This window comes from Lutjanus erythropterus, chromosome 19 (genome assembly GCF_056507025.1).
Source record: "Lutjanus erythropterus isolate fLutEry1 chromosome 19, fLutEry1.hap2, whole genome shotgun sequence".
Taxonomy (NCBI): domain Eukaryota; kingdom Metazoa; phylum Chordata; class Actinopteri; order Lutjaniformes; family Lutjanidae; genus Lutjanus; species Lutjanus erythropterus.
Window position 1 is genome coordinate 3839671 of NC_139335.1, and position 22992 is coordinate 3862662.

At 40.2% G+C, this 22992-nt stretch overlaps 1 protein-coding gene across 1 annotated transcript in view; it reads left to right on the forward strand.

The window, feature by feature from the left end:
• Positions 1-22992, forward strand: part of gsg1l (gsg1-like) — a 31704-nt gene that overhangs the window by 3033 nt on the left and 5679 nt on the right. Inside the window, exons 2-3 of the mRNA XM_084744309.1 lie at positions 10208-10255; positions 22561-22713. Of these exons, the coding sequence (XP_084600435.1) occupies positions 10208-10255; positions 22561-22713 (201 nt within the window). The remainder of the gene's footprint in view (positions 1-10207; positions 10256-22560; positions 22714-22992) is intronic.

Consider the following 22992-nt stretch of genomic DNA (forward strand, 5'->3'; position numbering starts at 1 on the left):
TCATTATGAAGCACGTATAAATACTTTATTGTTCTTAATGATAAGAAACTCCCAGCTCATGACTGTTAACCTCCACGTGCACCCTGGATGTCATGATTTATCACACAGTCAGAAAGCTTGTTTTGCAACTGGGCCTCTGGTGGTAAAACAGATTTTATGGAGCAGAGATTTTGTGAATTTTGCCCCCAGCTAGTTGGTGATTAATGTAATAATTGATTAATAATCAATTAATCATTGTAGGTCTACTCAAAGGGGTAGAAGTGGCTAAGGTGACAAAAATACCTAGATACTGTGACAATATTGCAGGGATAACTTTCAGAAAATATTAACCCAGTGAGATTTTTGATAAATAATCATCACTAAAGAGGATATAATGAATAGGTGGGTAAAAACAAATAATAAAACAGCTGGAACAGTCTGGTAAGTTCAGAAAATTATATCAGTTTACTATAATGCAGCCTTCAAAACCAGGATAAGACAACACTTAATCCATATCACGATATCACAATATCCAAAATCTATCATGATATCTTGTCTCATATCACAATATGATATCATATTGATTTATTGCCCAGCTGTAATATCTATGGTTCACATCATGGTTTGAAATTTTGGATCCTCAGTGCTGAAGTTAATTCTAGAAATCGGTCCATGGTCCATCTCTTCAACTCTGATTTAGTTTTCAGTGTTGACCTTCAGTGTGGAGCTCAGAAACAGTCTCCCTGCATGAAGGGTTTTAGTGTTGTGGCAGCTCATCAGTGACGGTTGTGTTTGGTTGAATCCACATCAGAACCTGAAGCGGAAAACGTGATTCTGCCTCAGCTTCACACAGAGACAGACGACAAAGGTGCCGTGTGGCAGAAAGAACAGATGGCTGACAGTTTACTGAACAGTGAACCAGAACCACAGAGAACCAGAGGTTAGAAGATGCACATAGACAGTATATCTGCTTTTTATAGACTGTCTGGTCTAAACCTGGTTGTCTACTTCAGCTCACACAGGCGAATATTGTTTGTGCTACTGGTGCAGATCGGCTCGTGGACCAGTTGCTCTGTAGCTTTTCTTCTACTGACAAAGTTCCTCTTTCATTACTATTGTGGACAAGTTTCTTGTTGGTTGATAAAGTTGCTCTGGTCATTTCACACTTTCTTTGTGATATTTTGTCCCTCCTCTTGTTTCACTCTCAAACCCTTTCAAAGCTGCAGATACACAAGGACTGCACATGAATTGTGACAAAGCAGTTGTTGAAATTTATGCTATCTGCCTCTAAATATCATATTCCTGATGCAAGCTTCTGTGATTACCTAAAAAGTGTGCTATACAGCAATCGTTTATTAGGAAGGTCCATTTTCTTTTTTAGTCTTCAAAAATACAAACCTTTTCAGAATGACTGTACATTTCTACACCAGTAAAGGTAATTCATTTGGTGATTGATTCTCCACACAGCCTTATTTCTGGAAACGGCTGTAGAATCCGTCACTCTTTTCTTTAGTGTGACGTGCACAGCTGATAATTTTCCAGACATCTGTGACAACACTGCAATTAAAGCAATTAATCTAGCATTACTTTTAACTGTGCAAATTTCACATTTGGCCGTTCAATGGAACCTTTTTCAGCCAATGTCATCGAAAAGCTGTGCATGCATTCAGCAATAGACGTAACGGTCTCCCCCAGTCGTTATCAAGCTGCAAACGTTGAACACTGAATTGAACATGTTACGAGCACCAAAATCACCAAAACGTCTGGTTGTTGTGTGTACGATACGTCAGAATCTATATTCCACTGGCCGACTTAAGTTGTACAGATTGCGACAGGATTACGACTGTTTCAGAACAATCGGTGACATCTATGGCTGCAAGAAATTAAACATGTTGACTGGACTGAGGACGCGATCAAAACTGTTCGTGTTTGCAGTGAACATTGACAAGCTGTTGTGATCTGTTTACAAATGAGTATGTTTTACCTTTATCAGTCGACTGAGGAGTGATGATTTGAATCTCGGACTTTGAGGGGGCAGCTTTTCTAAACTGTCAGGAAATATCACCAATAATGTTGCAGCATGGCTCACTATTTGGCAAAAATAAGAATTAAGAGTTACAATCAACAGTCCTGATAACAAAAATCTGCATCTTCTCTCAGTGTTTCCGTGTTGTTGAAGTCCTAATTGATGTCGTACAACTTTACTGTTTCTATTCATCAGTCTCACTGAGCTGCTCCTGAGTGTCCCCGTCCTCCTCCTCCTGCTGCTCTGCACACAGCCTGCTGTGAAAACTGCTCCAGATTCGTCTCTTTTAGAGAATTTAAACAATGATTAAACAACTCAAGTTTGATTCTGCCTGTCTACGTCCTGACTGGACTTTTTAAACTTAATTATAGGCAGTGTACATTGATTGTGATATAATATCTGCAGATGTTTTGTTTTCGTCTGTCCATCCTGCTGCTGTCACTTTATATTGACCGAGAGCAGCAGGCCACCTGGGCCATTAAAGGTTAAAACGTCCCACTGTCATGCTGTCACGATCACTTCAGCGAGGCTTACTAACTTCATTACATCACTACAATCTGGCACGACTGGTGAGGAGACTCGTAAGCAGCTCAGCTCAACACTGTTCTCAGAGCAGTGATGAGAGCAGAGTCTTGAGCTCCAAGAAAAGGCTTTAGTCTGCACAAAGTTCACTTTCATATCAATCAGAGCTTTTTAACTCCTCAGAGTTACTAATGCACCTTCTAGCAGACACTTTCATTTCTTCACAGTTCTTTAAAACATACTTCTTAATTTTGTTCATTGCGATTTTATGGACACTTTTTGGACCGACCTCATGATTATGTCGCACTTTTAGCTGGAGGCAAAGCAAAGGAAAACTGGAGGCAAATGCAGAGTAGGAGGCCACATAACCAAGGTAAAATATCATCTTTTAGGGTTGTTGGTGCCAAAATTGAAGTTTTATTTCATACCAGCTGCCACTGACAGTCAAAAAATCTGAAGACAGCTGTGGTTAAACACGAGCTGTGTGTGAGCCACAACAAAATAAACAAAATCAACTCACAAAATGTCAAGAAAGGAAATATTCTCACAACTTTTTCCCCCATTAAACAGGAAAAATACAACTGATCACCATATGAATTGAAATTTCTCTCTTTTATTGAACTAAGATGAGCTTTAATTGCCCATAAAATACACTTCATTTAAACTCTTTAGACACAGAAACAAAACTTTTTTTTTTAGTCAGTGGGCATTACAGTTACAGGATAACAAGACAGAAGTTTATGCACAGGGAGAACATTTCAGTGAGGAATTAAAGTAAATCATAAATATATTTTATTTTGGATGGTGTACTTATTAAAAAATATTGTCAGGACTTCATGCACTGTCAGCTGACTGATGAGAGAGGGTGAACAGAGTAGGTGGTGAACAAATTTTTATCGGCATCATTATACACAGAGCAATGCAACAGCATGACAGGCAGTAAAACTTTATAAACTGAGTCTCTAAATCACCACAAACCACAAAACTAACTATGATGGAAGAGGAGAAGAGAGATAGAAATGGAGCGCAGCCGATGCGGGGTCAGACACCTCATCCAGACGCACCAGCAGAGCGCACAGAGCAGGTGACGCTTCTTTGTTTGCGATTGTTTTGCCACTGACATGCTCAGATTGTTATTGTTAGTGTCTGACAACATTATGGAAAGGATCATGAAAGTGAGAGTAAGATACATTTTGTTTAACCAGAAGTAGCTGATTAATTGATCTCGCCAAACTCACAAGAATCCTTCTTGTCTATCTTGATTCGTCTTCCCACTGTCCTGACAATCACCAACTCTGGTGCAAATAAATCCTTAAGTCACGTGTGAAGGAGCGCAGAGCTTGCAGCACAGGTGTTGCTGGACAGCGGCTGCAGCCTCGGGAGAGAAGCTCCGCAGGTCAGCTGATTTTATAACTGAACTATAGGAGGATGCACACTTTGAATTACTCTGACCGTGTGAAAATCTGACATTTTCAAATCACAGATGACGAAGAAAGGCATTAAAATGCCAAGTGGTAAAACATACTCATGTAGGCTCATATAGGAGTTTAGTGTGGCGGACTGCACTGTAAAAAATATAGAAGGATAAATCATCTAATATTCATATAAATCTGATTTGACTACAGAAAATCTAAATCGGGGACGTCCCTACATACAATTGATGCATGTAACTTTACTTATGTAACTTTGGTAAGTTATGTAACTTAACTTATGTCACTAACAGACTCATTTTAACCCAAATGAAAATCTTTTCATAAACCTAACTATGTCATTATGGTGCGTAAACCTAACCAAACTGTGACTGTTTCATAGGGCTGAACATTATTTTTACTGATACTGCAATGGCAACATGATTTGCAATATTAGAAGGAAAGCTAACTTTTACATCTTTATTCTCATTTTCATTTAAAACATATCATTGTGTGATTTTTGCAAGGATCTGTACCAAACAAAGATGTTTTCTTAAGTCTGTAAAAATGTGATGTGTAGGCCAGGACATTTTCTGCAGTAAGATATTTAATTTAAAACGATAGTTTGACGCAAATTTTGTATTTAACACACATTGTGCCTCCTGTAATTTGATTGCTGTAGGCCATACTGCAATTTTGGTAAAATTTTGATTAACTGTTCAACCCTACTGTTTCACAATGTTAGCTGTGTATTTATTAAATTTCTCAGCGAGCTTTATATTGAAAATAAGCATAATTTATGACAACTTGACCGTGAAGCCCTGCATGTGCAGAACTGATGCTATAGAGGAACAGGGCTGCGTCAGGGCGTCTCTGTTTGATGAGTTGGGAGGGAGAATGACTGCATCGATTTTGATCCTTTTTTAATCTGTCCATCATGAGTCTGACAAAGGATTGTAATTATAAACTGGTTGACCCTTTTGAGACCTGTAAATGCCTTGTTAATTTATTTGTAATGTGAATGAATGAAGGTACAAAGGAGTCTGTGGTTTCTCTGCAGCTCCTTCTCTTCTTCTCCAGGTTGGTCCTCTGTGTCCGGTGCGAATAACGCCGACAGGGTCACAACAGTAGAAGTGATGGTACGTTAGCCGTAGTTCCACAAAACCATTCATACTCATTACAACTGCAATTAGCCCCGAATGACATCGGATCACTGATTAAACAGACTGCAGAGCTGCTGGCTGCAGGGCGAGGGAATAATGAATGAGGACTGTGAAAGTGAGAGTTGGGACTGTGAAGTAAAAATACCAGAAGAAATGTGAAACCACCTGAAGCCTCTTTTAAATGAATCTATTCCATTACAACCTGATCGACGGGGAGTGCGATAACTGGGATTTTTGGGTTAATTGACATTTTAGAGGGCCGTTGTCTCCCATGTGGAGAGGGAAGGTGTAGGAATACTGATTGTGCTGTTAGTTAGAGCTGTCATCAGGTCACAGACAGGCCCGCTCACTCTTTAATTACATTTTAGATTCATGTCCTAATCAGACGCTGTGCTGCTCACCTTTTGGCTGTGGCATATTTTCACTGCAGCCCACCAAGTCATGAACATGTTCATCGGTGTCCTCGACACTCTCTCTGCACACCTCAAGTTTTAACCTTGGAGAACATGAGTTATAACCACTTCAGATGAGTTTCTCTGCACTGTTTGTCAAATCGCGAGCTGCATTTATTACAGACCAACTTTTGACTGAGGTTATTACTTAATTTTAGTAAAGTTGGCAAACAAGTAGGAGGACTCAAATGCAGGAGGTTTAGACACAACAGGTGATTTAAACATACAGAAGAACCAGCAGGTGGCACACAGACTGTCACATTCTGCGTCTGTTTCTCCTCTCCAGCCTCATTTCCGCTTCTACCCTTCAGCGCTATTTTCTGCAGATGCCTGGACTTGCCCGCTCACCTCCTCACCTGCATCTCATTCCCTCATCAGCATCTCAATTCATACAGAGGCTGCACACATCAGGCACAGTATGCTTTTACACCTACTGAGTGGCAAAAAGTCTGTTGAGTTGCAGCATTAAACACACAAAAAAAACCATCTATAATGAGAAAGAGCTGCCAAAAGTTAAAAAGAAAAGAGAAGCAAATCCATGCAGAAACAACTGGAATCCAAGCACTGAAACATGGATTTTGTTCCAGGTATATTGGAATTTTTTGGGTAGAATCAGATCTTAAGTTATATACTGTATTGACAAATGTTACTTATCAGTTCTGTCTTCAGCATCTCTCATTCATAGTCTGTGTAACTGAGCCTTGTGTTCTACAAATGCACATTGCATCGTGCATCCTCCCTCTAAACATAACTGCAAACATCAACACTTGGACTAAAATATAAAAAGCATGACCCTGCCCTGTTTTCCTCCAGTGGACCTCTCCCATAAATTTCAGAAGGTCTCTTGCTGAAAGTAGCACTAGTTGGATTGCGACTCTGGTTCTGACCTTTTCCTGCCCCCCCATCCCATGAGTCTTTCTACCTCGTTTTGTGTGTAAAATCACTAACCTGCACCAGTTGTCTGCGTTTGGGTCCTTCCTCTGTATTCCCGTTACCCTGCTCACACCAGATGTGACACAGACGGCAAAGACTGGACCAAACCCGGTACTGAAAGCTTGCCTCTGTATGATGAGGGAATAATGAACAGCAGAGGGGGTCAGGTCATCTCTTCATGGGCAGCAAACTCACTGAGGGAAACCAGAGGGCACATGAGACATGACAGGTGGTGTGTCTGACATGCCCTCCATCACTTTGCCTTGGCAGCATACAAAGTGGTCACAGAAGATTTAAGATGGAGCAGCATACCAGCCCTCTTCTTCTTCTTCTTCTTCTTCCTCCAAAAGCACCATTCAGTAATGAATTCTGACAGCCCAGTTAAGTCCACAGAGTCCCAGCAGGTACTGGTTCTGCCAAACGCACAGTGCATGCTGAGTAGTAGAGGTGGTGAATGTATACTCATTCTTTTCTCAGACACAGATACATGTGTAAAGCAGACTCTGGTAAAAGCAAAAAAAAAGTGCAGACTCTGAAATGTACTCAGAGTATAAAAGTCGTCCTCTGAAGGACATTTGTCTGAGCTGATTCTGTGCAAAGCTAACTGAACCTCACCTTTTCTCAATGGACGAGTCTCCGTCTTTGTCTTTTTTATGTCTTTCATCCTTTTTTTGCCCTGTTATCACTGTTGTGTGTGATATGCACTGATGGACACATCAAGGAATAGTCTTTTCTATGTATTGTTGTCCCATCCATTTAGGCTGAAATCGGTCTTGATGTTGGGAAGGCACGCAGCGTCACAAAATAGAAATAATATATTTCCTCTGTGCTCCATTAAGAGTTGAGCAAGTTTGGTACCTGTCAGAACCTCAGTCTGCTTTCTTCTTTTCTGTTTCCTGTACTTAGATATGATCTGTGCTCAGCTCGTCTATGTTGAAAGCAAAAAAATGCAAAAAACAAACTCTGGAGACAGTTAAAAGATTTTGCTGGAGGACCTGAAGAAAGCAACATATGTATTGTCACATCTTAAACTAGCTAATGTTAGCAAAATATTTGCTAACCAGCTGGCCAGTCATTGATGTAATTTATATTAGTTAGCTGGTTAGCTAGCATTTTGTTAAAATTAGCTATTGGATGTAACCAGCTTTAATGACTGCATGAGCTGGTCTACATCAGTTATTAGCCAGCTAACTATCTGTCCGACTGTCATCAAAGGGTTTTAAAAAATGATTTAAAGCATACATATTAATAGGATGTAAAGTTGGGCTCAACGATTTTGAATTATCTAATTAGATGGAATCATTATTCTTATTTTTATTGAGAAACACATTAAAGGTCTGATTTTTGCAGTGATGTAGAATTGCAATGATTTGTTGATTAATTGATTAATCAATTAGTTGTCAACTATTAAATTACTTTTTGATAATATATTTTTATGTTATTAAATTGTGATTAAAATGCCAATTTCATTGTACCTTACTTGTTACAGTGTTGCAGTGTTACAGTGCAATTCTTAAACAGGTCACTAGAGGGCATGTAGTGCTTGAGAGGAACCTAAAACCCCTTAAAGGCAGCGCTGCAGAATAAAACATGCAGTCAAGCCAAACGCGAACTAAAGTTTTCTGTTTTCTGCTCTTTGTTTTTACAGATACAAGTGGGTTAATATTCTGCTAAAACATACCTCAGTATAAGAATTATTATTTATACAGTTTTAATCGCTTAAATTCTTAAAAGTAAATAAATCATTAACATCTATAGAAGAGATACGGTTGAATAAAAAGCAGTGACAGCAGTTCTGTATGTATTTCACCATGTACTCAAGTTTCAGTCCAAGTCTATTTTAGCCTCTGAAAGTTAAATTATCCTCAGTCCTCAGTAAGACAAACAGTATCTTCATCTGTGTGTGTGTGTGTGTGTGTGTGTGTGTGTGTGTGTGTGTGTGTGTGTGTGTGTGTGTGTGTGTGTGTGTGTGTGTGTTTGTTGGGGAGGTCCAGTGTGTGTTTGCAGTGTGAGGGTGTTGGTGTTCAGGCTGGTTATAGATGGCCCTGCCTGCAACACTGCAGAGGCTGAGTTATGGCTCATGTTGTGGCTGCTGATCTGTGACCTGCAGGGTCCCAGCGAGCTCTGATCAACTCTCTGCAGCCTCAGAGTGCAAGAAAAAAAGCCAAATGATACAGCGGCATGCAAAACTCTCACATCAGTACTGCACTGACAGCATGTGAGAAAAATACAATAAAGTCACTGTGAGTACAACTGTTGAGTATGTATGACTATAGGATAAAGATTCATAAGATACTAAATGTAAACAACAATAATTTATAAATTCATGATATTACAGTGACAACAAAATGTGTTACAGTTACTGTAATGTAACTTGGCTGCTACCAAACACTTTTGCCTTTTAATTCAAATGTTTTGATCAAATTTGTGCAGTTTTATTCACAACTGATCTACTTACCAGAACATATACAACACATATCAGTTCTTTTTTTTAAAAGAAACATCAAGTAATCAACAATCAGCTGGAAAAAAAACATCTGGTAGAAACAGCAACAACTGAAGAAAGAAGCCTGATTATTTAAAATAAAATAAAAATGTACATGTACATAGGTGTGGGACCAAATATACAAATGAATAATATATTCTGATTTTAGGGAGTCCCACATTCTAACATGCTGATGTTATAATATTTACCCTTTTCACAGTTAGTTTAGCATATTAGCATGCTAACATTTGCTCTGAACACAAAGCCAGGGCTGATGGGAATATCATTACTTTTGCAGGTATTTGGTCATAAACTAAATTGACCTGGTGATGGCGCTACATGAAAAGTACATAAAAGTTATTGTTACTCAACCTGAGGGGAAAATGAATATTTAAAGGAGGTGTACGTAAGAGCAAAGCCTGCTATTGTGAAAACAAAAGCCCACTGCTCCAAAAACACACTCTGGAGTTTGAGTTCAGCGACTGTCTGTCTCACTGCCTGCCAAACTCCCTTCACATTTTTCTCAATTTAACCATTACAAATATCTACGCCTACTATAAAAGATTATTAATGACTTCTTATGACTCGCTTCATATGTTCACTCATTTGGTGAACATTCGGCCTTAATTTTAACTCAAATAATGAATCTGAAACAGTCAAACAAAAACAGACAACAGTTCTGGCACAGAATGAAAATTTCAAAAGAGGACATGGTGGTTGTAGTATTTCAGTTTTGCTTGTTTCCTCAATCTCTAATGACATATGCTCATTTTATGATTTATTACAGCAAATATATTATAGATTTCTCCTTTAAGTGACCTTTTCAATGCAGGTATTTTATTTTTTTTGGAGTATTTTAATGTTGCAGTGCTGCTGCTTTCAGTTGAACTGAATAATTCCTCAGTACTGGATGGTGGAATAAGACCCAGGTGACATTCAGGAGTCACATTGTGTCGCTGTTTGATGCATTATCAGTTTGACGCACTGACACTAACGCTCATTTTATCCTTTTCTCTCCACCCTGTGCATTAATTTCATCCTTTTCTTCTTCTCATTAATCACCTCATCCTCTCCACCTCCTCTCTTTTCTTTCCCCTCTCTCTCTGTTTCTCAATCCCCCTCTGTACTTCATTCCCAGCTCATTTCACCTCCTGTTCTTCACCTCTCCCCATCTCTCTTCCTCTTTACATCCCTCTCTACCTCTCCCCTTCATCCCCCCCGCCTCTCCCCTCTCTCAGGTGAGAAGTGCCGGAGCTTCATTGATCTCGCCCCGGCGTCGGAGAGAGGTGAGTAATGATGGTCATTAGGCATCGCCGCCACTCCCTGCCGCTCCCCACCTGTTCGTCAGGCCCAGGGAAAACCACCGCAAAACAAAAAAATATCTACACACACTCACATCTCGGCTCTGATCTCTTACTGTGTTTGTTAAGTTGTTCTCAGAAGTGCATTTTCACCACATTTTCCTGCGTGAAAGAAAAAATGTGATTTCTAAGGTCATTGTTGATTCTGGATGTTGATAAGTTCATCTCAATGTCACATAACAGGCAGGAGTCAAAGACAAACTAAATCAGGTGAGGTTAAGGCAACAAGACAAAAGTTCAATGTTCAGGCAAGCAGGTGATGTCCCTTGACTGCTTAGTAAGGAAGATATAAGACAATCTGACAGAGAACAGCTGGAAATCAGGCGGTAGATATACTGCAGAGTTAATTACTATGGGTGGGAATCTCCTGGCACCTCACAATTCCATTAGGATTACATCTTAATGCATCCACATTTTTGCTTTCTATACATTACAACCCCCACTTCCAAAAACATGGCATGTAAAACATGAATAAAAACAGAATGCAATGTTTTGCAAAAAGTTTTTTGACCTGTATTCAATTGAATACAGTACAAAGACAAGATATTTAATGTTCACACTGATTAACTTTATTGTTCTATGCCAATATGCACTCATTCTGCATCTGATGCCTGCAGCATGTTCCAAAAAACTTTGGACAGGATCATGTTTACCACTGTGATACATCACCTTTTCTTTTAACAACACTCAGTCAGTGTTTGGGAACTGAGGACACTAATTGTTGAAGTTTTGAAAGTGAAATTCTTTCTCATTCTTTTTGACATACAACTTGAGGTGCTCAATAGTTCGGGGTCTCTGTTGTCGTATTTTGTGCTTCATAATGGACCACACATTTTCAGTGAGAGACAGGTCTGGACTGCAGGCAGGTCAGTCTAGTACCTGAACTCTTTTACTACGAAGACACGCTGTTGGAACACGTCCACATTGTGTCTTGGCATTATCTCACTGAAATGATAAAGATAGAAGAAGATATTGTCTGGATGGCATCATATGTCATTCCAGAACCTTTCAGCATTAATGGCGTTTTCACAGATGCTGTCTTTTGAAGTTAGCACTGGTAACAATCTGGATGGTCCTTTTGCTCTTTAGCCCGGAGGACACGACGTCCACGATTTGTGGACTCGTCAGACCACAGCACACTTTTCCACTTTGCAGCAGTCCATCTCAGATGAGCTCGGGTCCAGAGAAGTCTGCGGTGTTTCTGGATCTGGAGTTTCTGAAGAGCTTGAGAGGGAAATACAAATCCAGCCTACAGCCACACACCAGATTGTCTGTTTGGTAAATTAACAAAAGTGTTCTGATTCCATCATCAGAAGGTTTCAGAATCTCTATGAACAGTTTATCTGAAGCATCCTCAGACCTTCTCTGTGATTATATTGATGGAGGAGGGAGTAGAAGGAAAGTGACGTGTATTAATTGATATGAAACAAGCTCATTTTTTTCCGGTGTGTTGTCAGCTTTGATTTATGGAAGTTAGAAAGAGAAACCTGTACTCTGACAAAACTGCAGATGAGGCCTAATGTTCACATCCAAATTTTAAGCAGTTATTACGCCAGTTTTCCCAAGAAAATCATTGTATTTCCATCAACAATAAACTGAACAGAACATAAAGAGATTTATGTTATCATCAGAACACAGATCTTCTTTACATTGTGCTAATTTCAAGCTGATTTGTTACCTTCATGAATTGATTGATTTCTTCTCAGGAGATTGTGGTGACCCTGTGCAATCGATACACGTCAGTCTCATTTTTAATCATAAAGGCAATTTACTTTTTTTCCCAGCCATAACAAATCCATGCATCTTAAAGGGATGCATAATATTATTTGACGTGTGGTTGTATGAGATAGTCAGTGTATTACCTACAGTACTTGGCTGTTGACACGCCCCCAGTTTGGAGAAGCAGCAGGAGTTGGGTTGAGGGGAAGGGATGAAGGGTCGAGCGGCTGGGAAGAAGAGTTCAAGGGTGGGGATGAAGGGGAAGGGATGAAGGGTTGAAGGGGAGGTATGAAGTGGTTGAAGGAGGGATGAAGGGATGACCTTTGGTGCTTCATCCTATAAACAAAAGAAGGATTAGTTAAGTATTGTCAGTAATATGCTTGTCTTTGGGAGGAAATCAGAGCACCCAGCGGAGACAAAAGTGGACACAGGGATGGCGAGTGAACAGACAGACAGATCGAGGCAGTGGTAGACCAGCAACAAGGGAGGGATGATGGTGTCAAGGGGAGGGGTTAAAAAGTCTCTTCTCTTTCACTTCATTACATCTTCTCTTGTTTTTTAATATGATCCTGATGCAAAACAACCAGGGTATATTTCTACGTATTGGGTGCAGGATAATGAGACAATATCTCCGTTACCTCCTCCGGCTTCCTTCTAACTGTGGATAAGAGCACATGGTGTTTATATCCTGCAGCTCATGAAAGGAATATCTGAGCGTCCAGAAGAAAGGGAATATTTTGGTGCATGTGGGCGTAGCCTCTAATTTCAGTCTGTTTCATGCGGAGCAGGTAGTTAATAATGAAACTTCTCTGATGGTTTCATCTGTTAATGCCATCTGGAAGAAGAGCAGGAGTGTTGCACGGAGCAGTGGTGGATGATATGATGTATTGAGCGGGGCGACCTTGCTTCTCACACAAGGATACAATATGTTAATCTGCCTTCCTATGAGCGCTACATGCTCACTGCTGGGCTTTGTAACACACAGCTGCTGCTCAGTCAGATTCAAGTTCATGCTTAATGCAAACTGAAACAAAAAAAAATCTGATTTAATTAGAAGAAAACACTCAGGGTCATAGTCAGGAAGCAGACCCACCTGAGAAATGCATGATTAACCAAACTGTTGAAATGTCACTTTTGTTCATTCATTTCACCACTCAGTTAAACTGCCTTTACATTTGATCTCCTTATTCACTGCAGCTACAGTATGTAGCTCCTCGCCGACTCACACAAACGAACAAACTATGAAGGTATGAGACGCACCAGGCTTTCAAGTAACTTCTGGTCAGTTGGTCGATTGGTCGGTCAGTAGGCTCTTGTCTGGCCAGATTCTCATTGGTCGGACAGTCGCTGGTGTTACTTTAATAAGGAGTGAAGCTTCTTAATCTATTATTGACGGGGGCGGGACATCTGCCGACCTGATGTATTTCATTTTTTGGTGAGAGGCTGTTTATTGCAGTGTTGTGCATGGATGCGCTAAAAGAGCGGCGTCCATATTTTTTGTCAGTGGTGAACTGAACGGTTGAGTTTGCAATTACTGAACATCATCAGCTGAAGATTGTGTTTCAGTTAGAAGCAGACTGATAGATCTGGATTATACTGACTCGTCTCCTCTGTCTCGTCTCCCTCTTCATGCATTATGAGGACGTTCAGTTTGCACTTGAAAGTTTGAATTTTGAATTCCCAGTTGGGAATTTCAACAGTATGTTGGTGGTAGAGTTGTCTGTGTGCTGTAGTGTAAAATGTTCTCAAATTGTTATAAATTGTTTTTAATGACTATAGATATGAGTAATCCTTAAAATTAAAACATGAATATCATACACTATTTAGTATGTCATCATCATAAAGACTCCACTGTCCCTGGTAAGAGGAGGTTCTTTGTAAAATTAGATTTAAAAGGAAGAAATGAATGTGAACTAGTTCATTTTTAGGACTGTAACCTTAGTTCCAAATTGTGAGCTATGAACATGAACTAGCTCATCTGTGTAAACTGAACTTTGAGCTAGCTCTTTTTAAGCGTGAACTTGAACAATACCAATGCAGCGTGAGCTGCAGGATGCAGAGGGGTGATTGAGTAGAAAGTGATTTTAACGTTACTCTCTAGGTCATGGCATAAAAAGTATTCACAACACATTTCACGTTCTTCTCGCGAATGCAAATATTCAGACATAAAATCAACACATGAGTGCATCCACTGTCTTTAAAGAAGATGAAGTACATCTCTCCCTGTTACCTGCTGATAACTGAATTCTGCCCTCGCAAATTAATTCCGCTTTTTTTGATCTGTCATCATCTTGTTAATCAACATTTAGAAAATTGAATTTTGACTTTTATGAACTGATTCAGAATCTTCCACATCCACGTCATGATGCATCTAAGATTTGAGTATTTCTCCCACCCTTGCATTCAAACGTGCACGCAGTGGAGGGAGAGGCCACCGCAGCAATGGTGGCTTGTTTACTTCTGGTAATTCGCCACATTTGTCTGTACGGCAGCAATCTGCAACATATGTGGTTTGTGTTGCTGCTGCATATACATTTGCATCATAGACACGCCCTAAAGGTAATGATATAGCTATGTGTAATAAATTAAAGGTCAAACTGCAGAAATTCATGTATTTATGTGTAATACGAATGTGTAACTCTGATTAGTGCCCATTTAGGCAACCAGAGTGTAGCCACTGTACTGTGGCTGATTGCATCATTCTAGAGATAAAATGCAGTTTTAAAAAACTTGTAACTTGTAACTACATCATTTAACCAAATAATCTCAAAATGCATTGAAATATGACATAAATAATCAGTTGCATCTCTAATTAAATACATTGGAAAATACCTCAGTGTCTTAAAATGTCTCTTCTGATTCAATTTTTTATATTCTAAAACCAGCATTAAATCAATTAATCAATAATCTGTCACTGAGATTCCCTCGAGGTCCAAATCTTATTAAATCTCGATGTCTCGACACGGACATGTTTGGAAACCCTGAAGGATGGTGTCAGAAATGTAGAACAGGCAGAAACTGTCAACATCATGCACCACTGACACACTTATGAAAACGCACGCACACACACAGAGCGAGTAATTAAAGATGTAATTATTTGAGATGAGTCTCGGTCCGATGAGCTCCTTCCTTCCTGTTATCAGTGCTGCTGGTTGAGTCCCTCAAAACCTGTTTTATTTACTGTCTTCAGTTTAATGAAGTCTCAGTCCGCTCCGTCTACTGATACATATTCAATAAGACAGGAGCAGGGGAGAGAATTATTTTGGTCAATATTGTAGCATTGTGAGTTTCCCTTACAGGCATTTTATACCCCTGAAATTTGTTTCCATCGACTGGTTGGAAATTAAAGCTGCAGCTAACGAGGAGCCACAGAGTGCGGCTGGTGTATCGGAGCGACGCTGAGACTTCATTAAAAATTGGACCAGTGGAGTCAAACATGTCATTCATGCAACTTGTGTGACCTGCAGGGTTCAAATCTGGAACAAGATGTTTGGGCACATCGATCTTTTTTTTTTAAGCTTCTTTTACACTGGACAAAAAACCCACTAATATCTGGCTTTTGCCGTCAGTAGAGATGGGTCAGTCATTAATACACATTACTCACATTACTACATGAAACAAACATGAGTACCGCTGCCTCAATCTGTTAGTTTGTTTGTGTTATTGTGTGACTTCTGTGTTTTAAAGGTCACATAAAACAACAATAATTGTGTGTTCTGAGTTTGCTACATGTGTTATTACCCATTCAGCAAAATTTGAATTATTAAAAAATTGCTAAGTATATAAAATCATGGAAAAAATGACCAGTTTTCTCTGCTCTGCTGTTTCAATGTCAAACACCACTATGCCACATTTTGATACCATACCATCCTGATAGTTTTACTACATATAGTAACAGGAGAGACAGTTGTGGTTTTGATTGAATTTGACCGTGTAGATGACGTGGGGTGTGGAGGAACAGTGATGTTACGTGTTAGCTGCTCTCCTGGTGTCATGTTGTCTCTGTGGGTCAGAGACTCGTGGCTCTGGACTCTGCTGTCTGATGCCTCTTGCATAAATAATTTGCAGCAGTGTTTCTCTTTCTTCTCCTTCTTATGAAACCCAAACTTATTCCAAACTTGCATGTTATGGAAATTTGGTGGTGCACCATGGAGCGACATCAGTCGTTTCATTGTCTGTTTTGAGGAAATGAAGAGGAGAAACAGGAGAGGGAGGGTGGAGTGCTTGTTTTGTGTGAGCGAGACAGCAGGTATGCAGCGAGAGCGGTGCAGGCGGAGGCAGGGGAAGAGAGAAAACAGAGGAAAGTTGCAGCGGCAGTTCATTGATGCCAAAAATTAAAAATATGCACATCTTAATGAGAGGTATGGATACGCTAGTGCTGCACTGATTTTTGTCTGATTCATGTTCAGATTTTTACAGGCCGTCTGAATCGTTGCACTCGTATCTTACACATTAAAGTCCAATGCTAGCTTGGGGACAATGGCTTCAGAACGTCACCAAGCCATGTTTCAGCTCCACCAAAAAAAAAAATCATAAACAACAGTCTAAGGGTCTAACTTTCAGTGTTTTCACATTTTCAGTAACTATTTTTTAGCATGTAGAATGTTAGAATGAACACGTAACTCCCCTTTTCCTTTACACGATCTTTAAAGGGTTGGTTTGGATTCACCAAACTCACCCAATTACATAAACAAACAAAAAGGTCAAGCAGTGCATCTCCTTTATTCTGCTAGGTAAATTTACTGATTTTGCCTAAGTTTGGCTAGTTTGACTTAAATAACACTGATTTTCTGTCAGAGAAGGCTGTCTAACAGCAAAGCTGTTTGGTGGACCTTTTTTTAGGTGGCTAAAAATGTTGCTGATCCTGTCCACAGCTGTACAGTTGCATATATGCACCTTTCTATCTCTTCACCAGACTGAGGGTGTGTTGACTGCCACCTACTGTAGATGTGTACTGTGTTCACCATCTTACTTTAGTGTGTCAGCATGGTAACATTTGCAAAATACCACTAAATACAAACACAAATTGGAGAAAAGTCGGAGTAAAAGTCACCCAAAATGATTAGAGGGGGAAATGAATGTTTGCACCAAATCTCATGGTAATCCATTTGATAATTGTTGAGATATTTCAGTTGAAATTATCACTAAGATAAGTCAGAGGACTATCAAAATCAGAGAGATCCATCCTCTGGGGACCATGAATGTCTGTGCAAAATTTCATGGTAATCCATCCATCAGTTGTTGAGATATTAAACTCTGGACCAAAGTAGTGTGCCAACTTAATGACAGACCATCCAGATGACCAGAGTGCTGCTTGTGCGGCCACAAAGAAAACAACATCCTGAGGAAGAGCAGCTCAGTTTACCAAAGGTAATTCTGAAGGTTTCAGCAGCTGACACTCTGCAGGTCTGTCGTTTCTGCTTCAGATGCTCTGATCTGTGCACCTTGACATCGTAAAGTTGGTTTGTGCTGCTTTTATCACTGATGCCCTCAGAGGTTCCTGCTCATCATCTCCGTCTCACTCCTCTCTTCTCTGCTCTTTCTGTTTCATTTTTCAGCAGCGGCAGCAGAAGTTTACACATTCTTTGCTCATGTAGAAGTACAGATACTTGTGTAAAAAAAAAAAACTTCTAAAAGTAGAAGTACTGATTCAACTTCTTTACCCGAGTAAAATTGAACTGAACAGGTACTGAAATGTACTCAAAGTATCAAAGTAAAAAGTCGCTCTGAAAAACAATGAAGCAAAAGGCTGAATTTGCACGGTGAGCCACAAAATACTTCTGACATGACAAAAACCCATTCAGTGCAAAAGATTTGACCTACAGTCTGTTATGTTATGGTGCAATAATAAGACACAGTTTCAGTGCGGCATATAAAACGATTCTTTTACTTACTATCAGGTTCTTTAGCAGAGCTGGAGGTGACATTTTCCCATGAATAAAATAGAATAGAAAAATACTTTGTCTGCCATTTTTGTGCAAACGGTAGAAACTTTACATGTGATGAATGTCCATGTGCAGAAAACACATGGACATTCAGCAAACTAAAGACAACATATCACAACCAAATAAAACACATAAAAAAGCATTTACATATAGACACAATAGAAGCTACATTAAAAAGAGCAGCAGGTTCTTGATGGTGAAGACTAAGTTGAGGGCAGGCGAAAGAATGGATCGATGTAAAGTGCTGTGGCAGTGTGCGGCACAGTGTGGCAGCAGAAATAAATGATTTCCTGTAGATGTTTTTCTTTGCACAGGGGACTCTGTGCCTTTGCTAATGGCAGTAAACCTTGGATGCAAAATCTCGTTACAAACATCTCTGACTTTTTCGCTTCGTCCTTCTCATATTCCAGCTTGATCTGGTTGGTTTTGTGTTTATGAAGCATGCTGCGTTCACCACAACAACAATAATTAATGAAAGTAGGCCCAGCTGTGCATCAGCTGATTCACACTGAGGAAAGTGGGGCTCGGCCCTGCCTGTTTGTTAGCTTCACACATTATTTGACGTAACTCTTTTGTCATTCTTTCTTTCCCTCTTGTCTTTGTTGTCTTGTCTTCCTGACTTTGCTCTTTTCCCCTCCTTTTTTTTTTTGATCACTGATCATTTTCACCTGCTTCTAATTGCCCTCACCTGGGTCTTGTTACCCTCCCCCTCTCTAGTGTATTTGGTGTTGTGCCTGTCCTCTCCTCAGTTGCCAGTTTGTCCTCATCTCACTGTGAAGTGTCCTAGTTTAACTGCACCACTCTGCCACCATTGTCTGCATTTTGAGTCTAAACCTGAATTTCACGAGGTCTGACAGTAATTAGTCCCATGTTCCACAGCTTCCTAATAAAACCTTCAGTCTTACCGCCTTTAACTACTAACCCTTAATGAACTCTTTCTCCTTCAGAAGCAAATGGTTCTGGGTAGAACCTCAGTCCTTTTGTAAGAATCATTTTTGAACTCTTATTTCAAAGAATGTAGGAATGCATTTGGATTCAATCATATCTCTTGACTTTTAATTACTTTTTTGACTCTACAGTATTCTTTTTTCTTTTATTCTACCATTTTACCTTTATGTTCTGTTATTACACTCAATGTCGTGTGCAAAACACTTTGAAGAAATAGAAATACAGTTGCCTCGCCTCGCCTCGCCTAGAGAGAAGCGTGACACAGAATTAGCGATCGATTTTGGCTGCTCAGGGATCCCGTAGCTCCCCCAAACCCACTGATGTTCAAATTGAAAACTCAGCCTGCAGGTCGCACTTCCAACTCATCTACATCTGCGACTGAGCAGAGCGGAGCAGATAATCCTGTTTAACGGCGTGTTGTGAGCCTCGCCAATTCAAGACGAGCCGCTGCCTTTTAGAAATTATAAATGTGGAAAGCTGTGGAGAAAAAAAAAAGTTGTTGTAGTGAGAGTGGATCCTGAGGGCAGCTCCAGGATGACAACTCCTCTCTACTTTAAAAATGTTCACATTTCCACAGCATGAAGAAGTACAGTAGGGTTGTAAAACTTGTTCATCATCCTGCATAATGTCTCTCTCTGCTCTGATGGGATTTTTTTTTTTTCCTCTGGGCGTACAGCCCCGTATGACCAGAGGGCTCCACCAACACAATAAAGAGCCAATCAGTGTGTGTCAAACAAGCAGGTGGTGATATCAAACACACACTCCCATCCTCCTGTGGGCCAGTCAGAGACAAATATGTCACCTTGTTTTGACGTCCTGCCTGTGGAGGAGAGATGTGTCATCATTCTCCGAAGATTCATCGAAGTTTCATCTGTAGTTTTTCTGGGTTACCGAACACGTAATGAATGAATGAAGAGTGAATAAATGCAGGAACAATCCTTCAGTTTGTGCCTGGAGGACAAAAAAACAAAAACAAAATGGAAATCTAATGTCCACATCTGTCTCTGCACATGAATGGAGCAGTAGTGAAGGTCAACACCCACATTTTACAGGGTTTCTGAACCTTCTGAACCCATTGCTCCAAATTTAGCACATTCAGGTTGCTACAGCAGAGAAATTATCTGGAAAAGAAAAAGGTTGGAATATTTTGTTAAATGATAAAAGTATTTTTTGCTCCTGTTTCTGTTTCATCTTGGTTTAGTTGCTGAAACTCATGTCTTATTAACTCATAAAAAAAAACGTTTTCTCTTTGCCACACAGCTGAGCTGCAGGTGAGAATGTCTGTACTGTAGTTTGACAAAAATATGAGTGTTTAATCAAATGAACTTCTTCGGTCTAAATAAACTATGAGCCCTCTGAATCGGATCTAAAACTACTAAGCACTAACACATTTCACCTCGCAGCAGGTCTCAGAGGTTTTTCTCCCTGAGAAAAAGCTTCAGATGTTTGACAATTCATATTCCTGACCTCCAGAGTCCAGGAGCCCCTTCAATACAGCTTCACGTTCTTGTGAACTTCTGCGTCAGCATGTGCATGTGTGTAAAGTGACAGAGCTAAAGGGAAAATGCAGTCAGAATAAGAGGAGAGCTATCCCACAAGTCACTGCTGCATTCAGTTTGAAGTATTTCCTCTTCTGGCACCAGTCGCACTCTTTGTGTGTCATCTGGATGAAAACGGCTGCTCCAAACAGACTCTTGCTTTAGATTTTCATCTGAGAACATGTTCATATTAAACTGAGCCATAATAATGAACCCTGTGATTCATTTACGCTGCGGCAAATCCCTGTTGTGCAGCAGAGGAGATCACGTTTTCATAAAAAAGGTCATTTCCGACACTTGAATAATGAACCAGAAGGGTCTCTGCCCGGGTGCATAAAACACATTTTATTATTTCAGACATAAAAATAAAATATACCTAGAACTTATATTATTATAAATTAAACTTATAAATCAGGGATAGTTATTTCAGTACTTTATGCACCGACCAACAGGCCAAGTGACTTGGGTGCATCTGAAATTAGCGTGGGTGAATTAAAGCAGGAAAGTCTGTAAATCAGTCTGAGCTGATCTGTGAATGAATGTGACTGATTCTTACACCTGTCCACAGCTGCTTTACACTGTATGAAAGCTTCTCTCAGCACCTGAAGGCAGCAGGACTGATATTGATAAATCTGTAAGAGGTTTCACTCCTTATGAGAGGTTCTAAAGGAGAACTATTATATGATGTGATGATTCTACCCATTTCTATCCCTAATCCAAGAACCCAACCCAGGGTTTCTACCAATTTTTTTTTTTTTCCAGAACCCACTCAGGGGATTTTGCTGAGAACCTGTGAAGCATGGCTGCTCACTCCATTTGCCTTCATTAAATTGCCTGAAAGCAACACCAAGCTGCTACAGTATAACCATACAGACCTCTGATCACCACACCTGCTGATCTATAGTCACCTTCAACCAGCACTTTGGATGTGGCGTTGCTGCACATGCATAAACTATGGTGCACATGGAGACGACCTACACACATTGTGCTTGGCATTTATTATTCAAATTTCAACTGAGGCTGCAAAACATTAAAAGAATAGTTCCCCCAAAATGAAAATCCAGTCTTTATCTACTCACCCTCATGCTGGTTGAAGGTTAGGTTTTGTTTTTCAGTCCACAAGACAGTTTCACAAGAAAACAGTTGCAGAATCTCCCGAACAACTGAAGTGAGTGGTGACCAGTTTTTAAATGTAAAATAACCTAATATAAACCTTAAATGAATCCAAACTGCTCACCTGACATAATCCGAGTCTCCTAAAGCCCCAGCATGCCGTTCAGTTAGGTGTGCATGTCACACCACACAGTCCTGATGGTGAGTATGTGCTCATGAAGCTGAGAATCTACAGTGAAGATTTAGGCCAAAAAACATGATGTAAATGACGTCTTTGAGGTGAACAGCATGTAAGGGCTTTAGGAGACTTGAATTACACCAGACACCCTTGTAGCCTGTATAATTGTGGTGAAAACCAGACCAATGTGTAAGTGAATTTTGAAAACCAGGACTTTTAGTGTTTTGCAAATATTTGTCAGGGCTTCGGACACCCAGCCTGAAAATGTGACGGTCCTGGTCCCAGTCAGTATAAGACAAAATGTAAGTGAGACAGATTTCATTTCAAACTCCTACTCCAGAGTGGAAAGAGTTGTCTTGTGTAGTACATCAGCAGTGCCTCTGTGTGTATTTCTGCAGGTCTATGTGATTGACATTAATAAAGGTGGATGATGTCTCCACTTCCTCCCACTGTACAAAAAATGAAGCCAAAATTTCCTGGATACAAGTTCTGGTGACGTCATTCGGAGCCAGTCTGCACAGTAGGCATCAGAGTTGGAGCTGTACTATCAAGGTCCCACCAACACACCCTCCATCTTAACCGGATGCAGAGCTCAGCTGTCAATCATGGCACGAAACCCTCTTTTTATAGCATCAAATAATTACTTAAAACCAAACTGATCAGAAACATGAACACCTGAACCAGGACCTGTGCTGCAGCCAGCCACCAGGGGGCGATCCAGATGTTTGTGAGTCACTTTTTTGCGGTGTATACCTGCATATAACTGAGCTGTGTGTGTTGTGTTTGCAGGTGTGCTGTGGTTGTCGGTGGTGTCAGAGGTGCTATACATCCTGCTGCTGGTGGTCGGCTTCAGTCTCATGTGTCTCGAGCTCTTCCACTCCAGCAACGTCATCGACGGACTCAAACTCAACGCCTTCGCCGCTGTCTTCACTGTGCTGTCTGGTAAGATGGACAGATGATAAGACACACACCGTTGGGTCATAAAGGTCATCTGTGCAAGCAGTTTATTACGATCTATATTGACGTGTTTGGCTTTTTTTATTAGGCGGTGCCATCTAGTGGCCATAGTATAATGACAGTTGCATAGAAGGAGGTCAGGTGATGTACCATAAAGAGCGACAAAAAACGTTTAAGGAGGCGATGGAGTGGATGGATGGATCCGGTGTTTGACTGCAATTTTTGATTTAGTTTTAGTCATTGTCTTTTGGTGAAAATGCCATT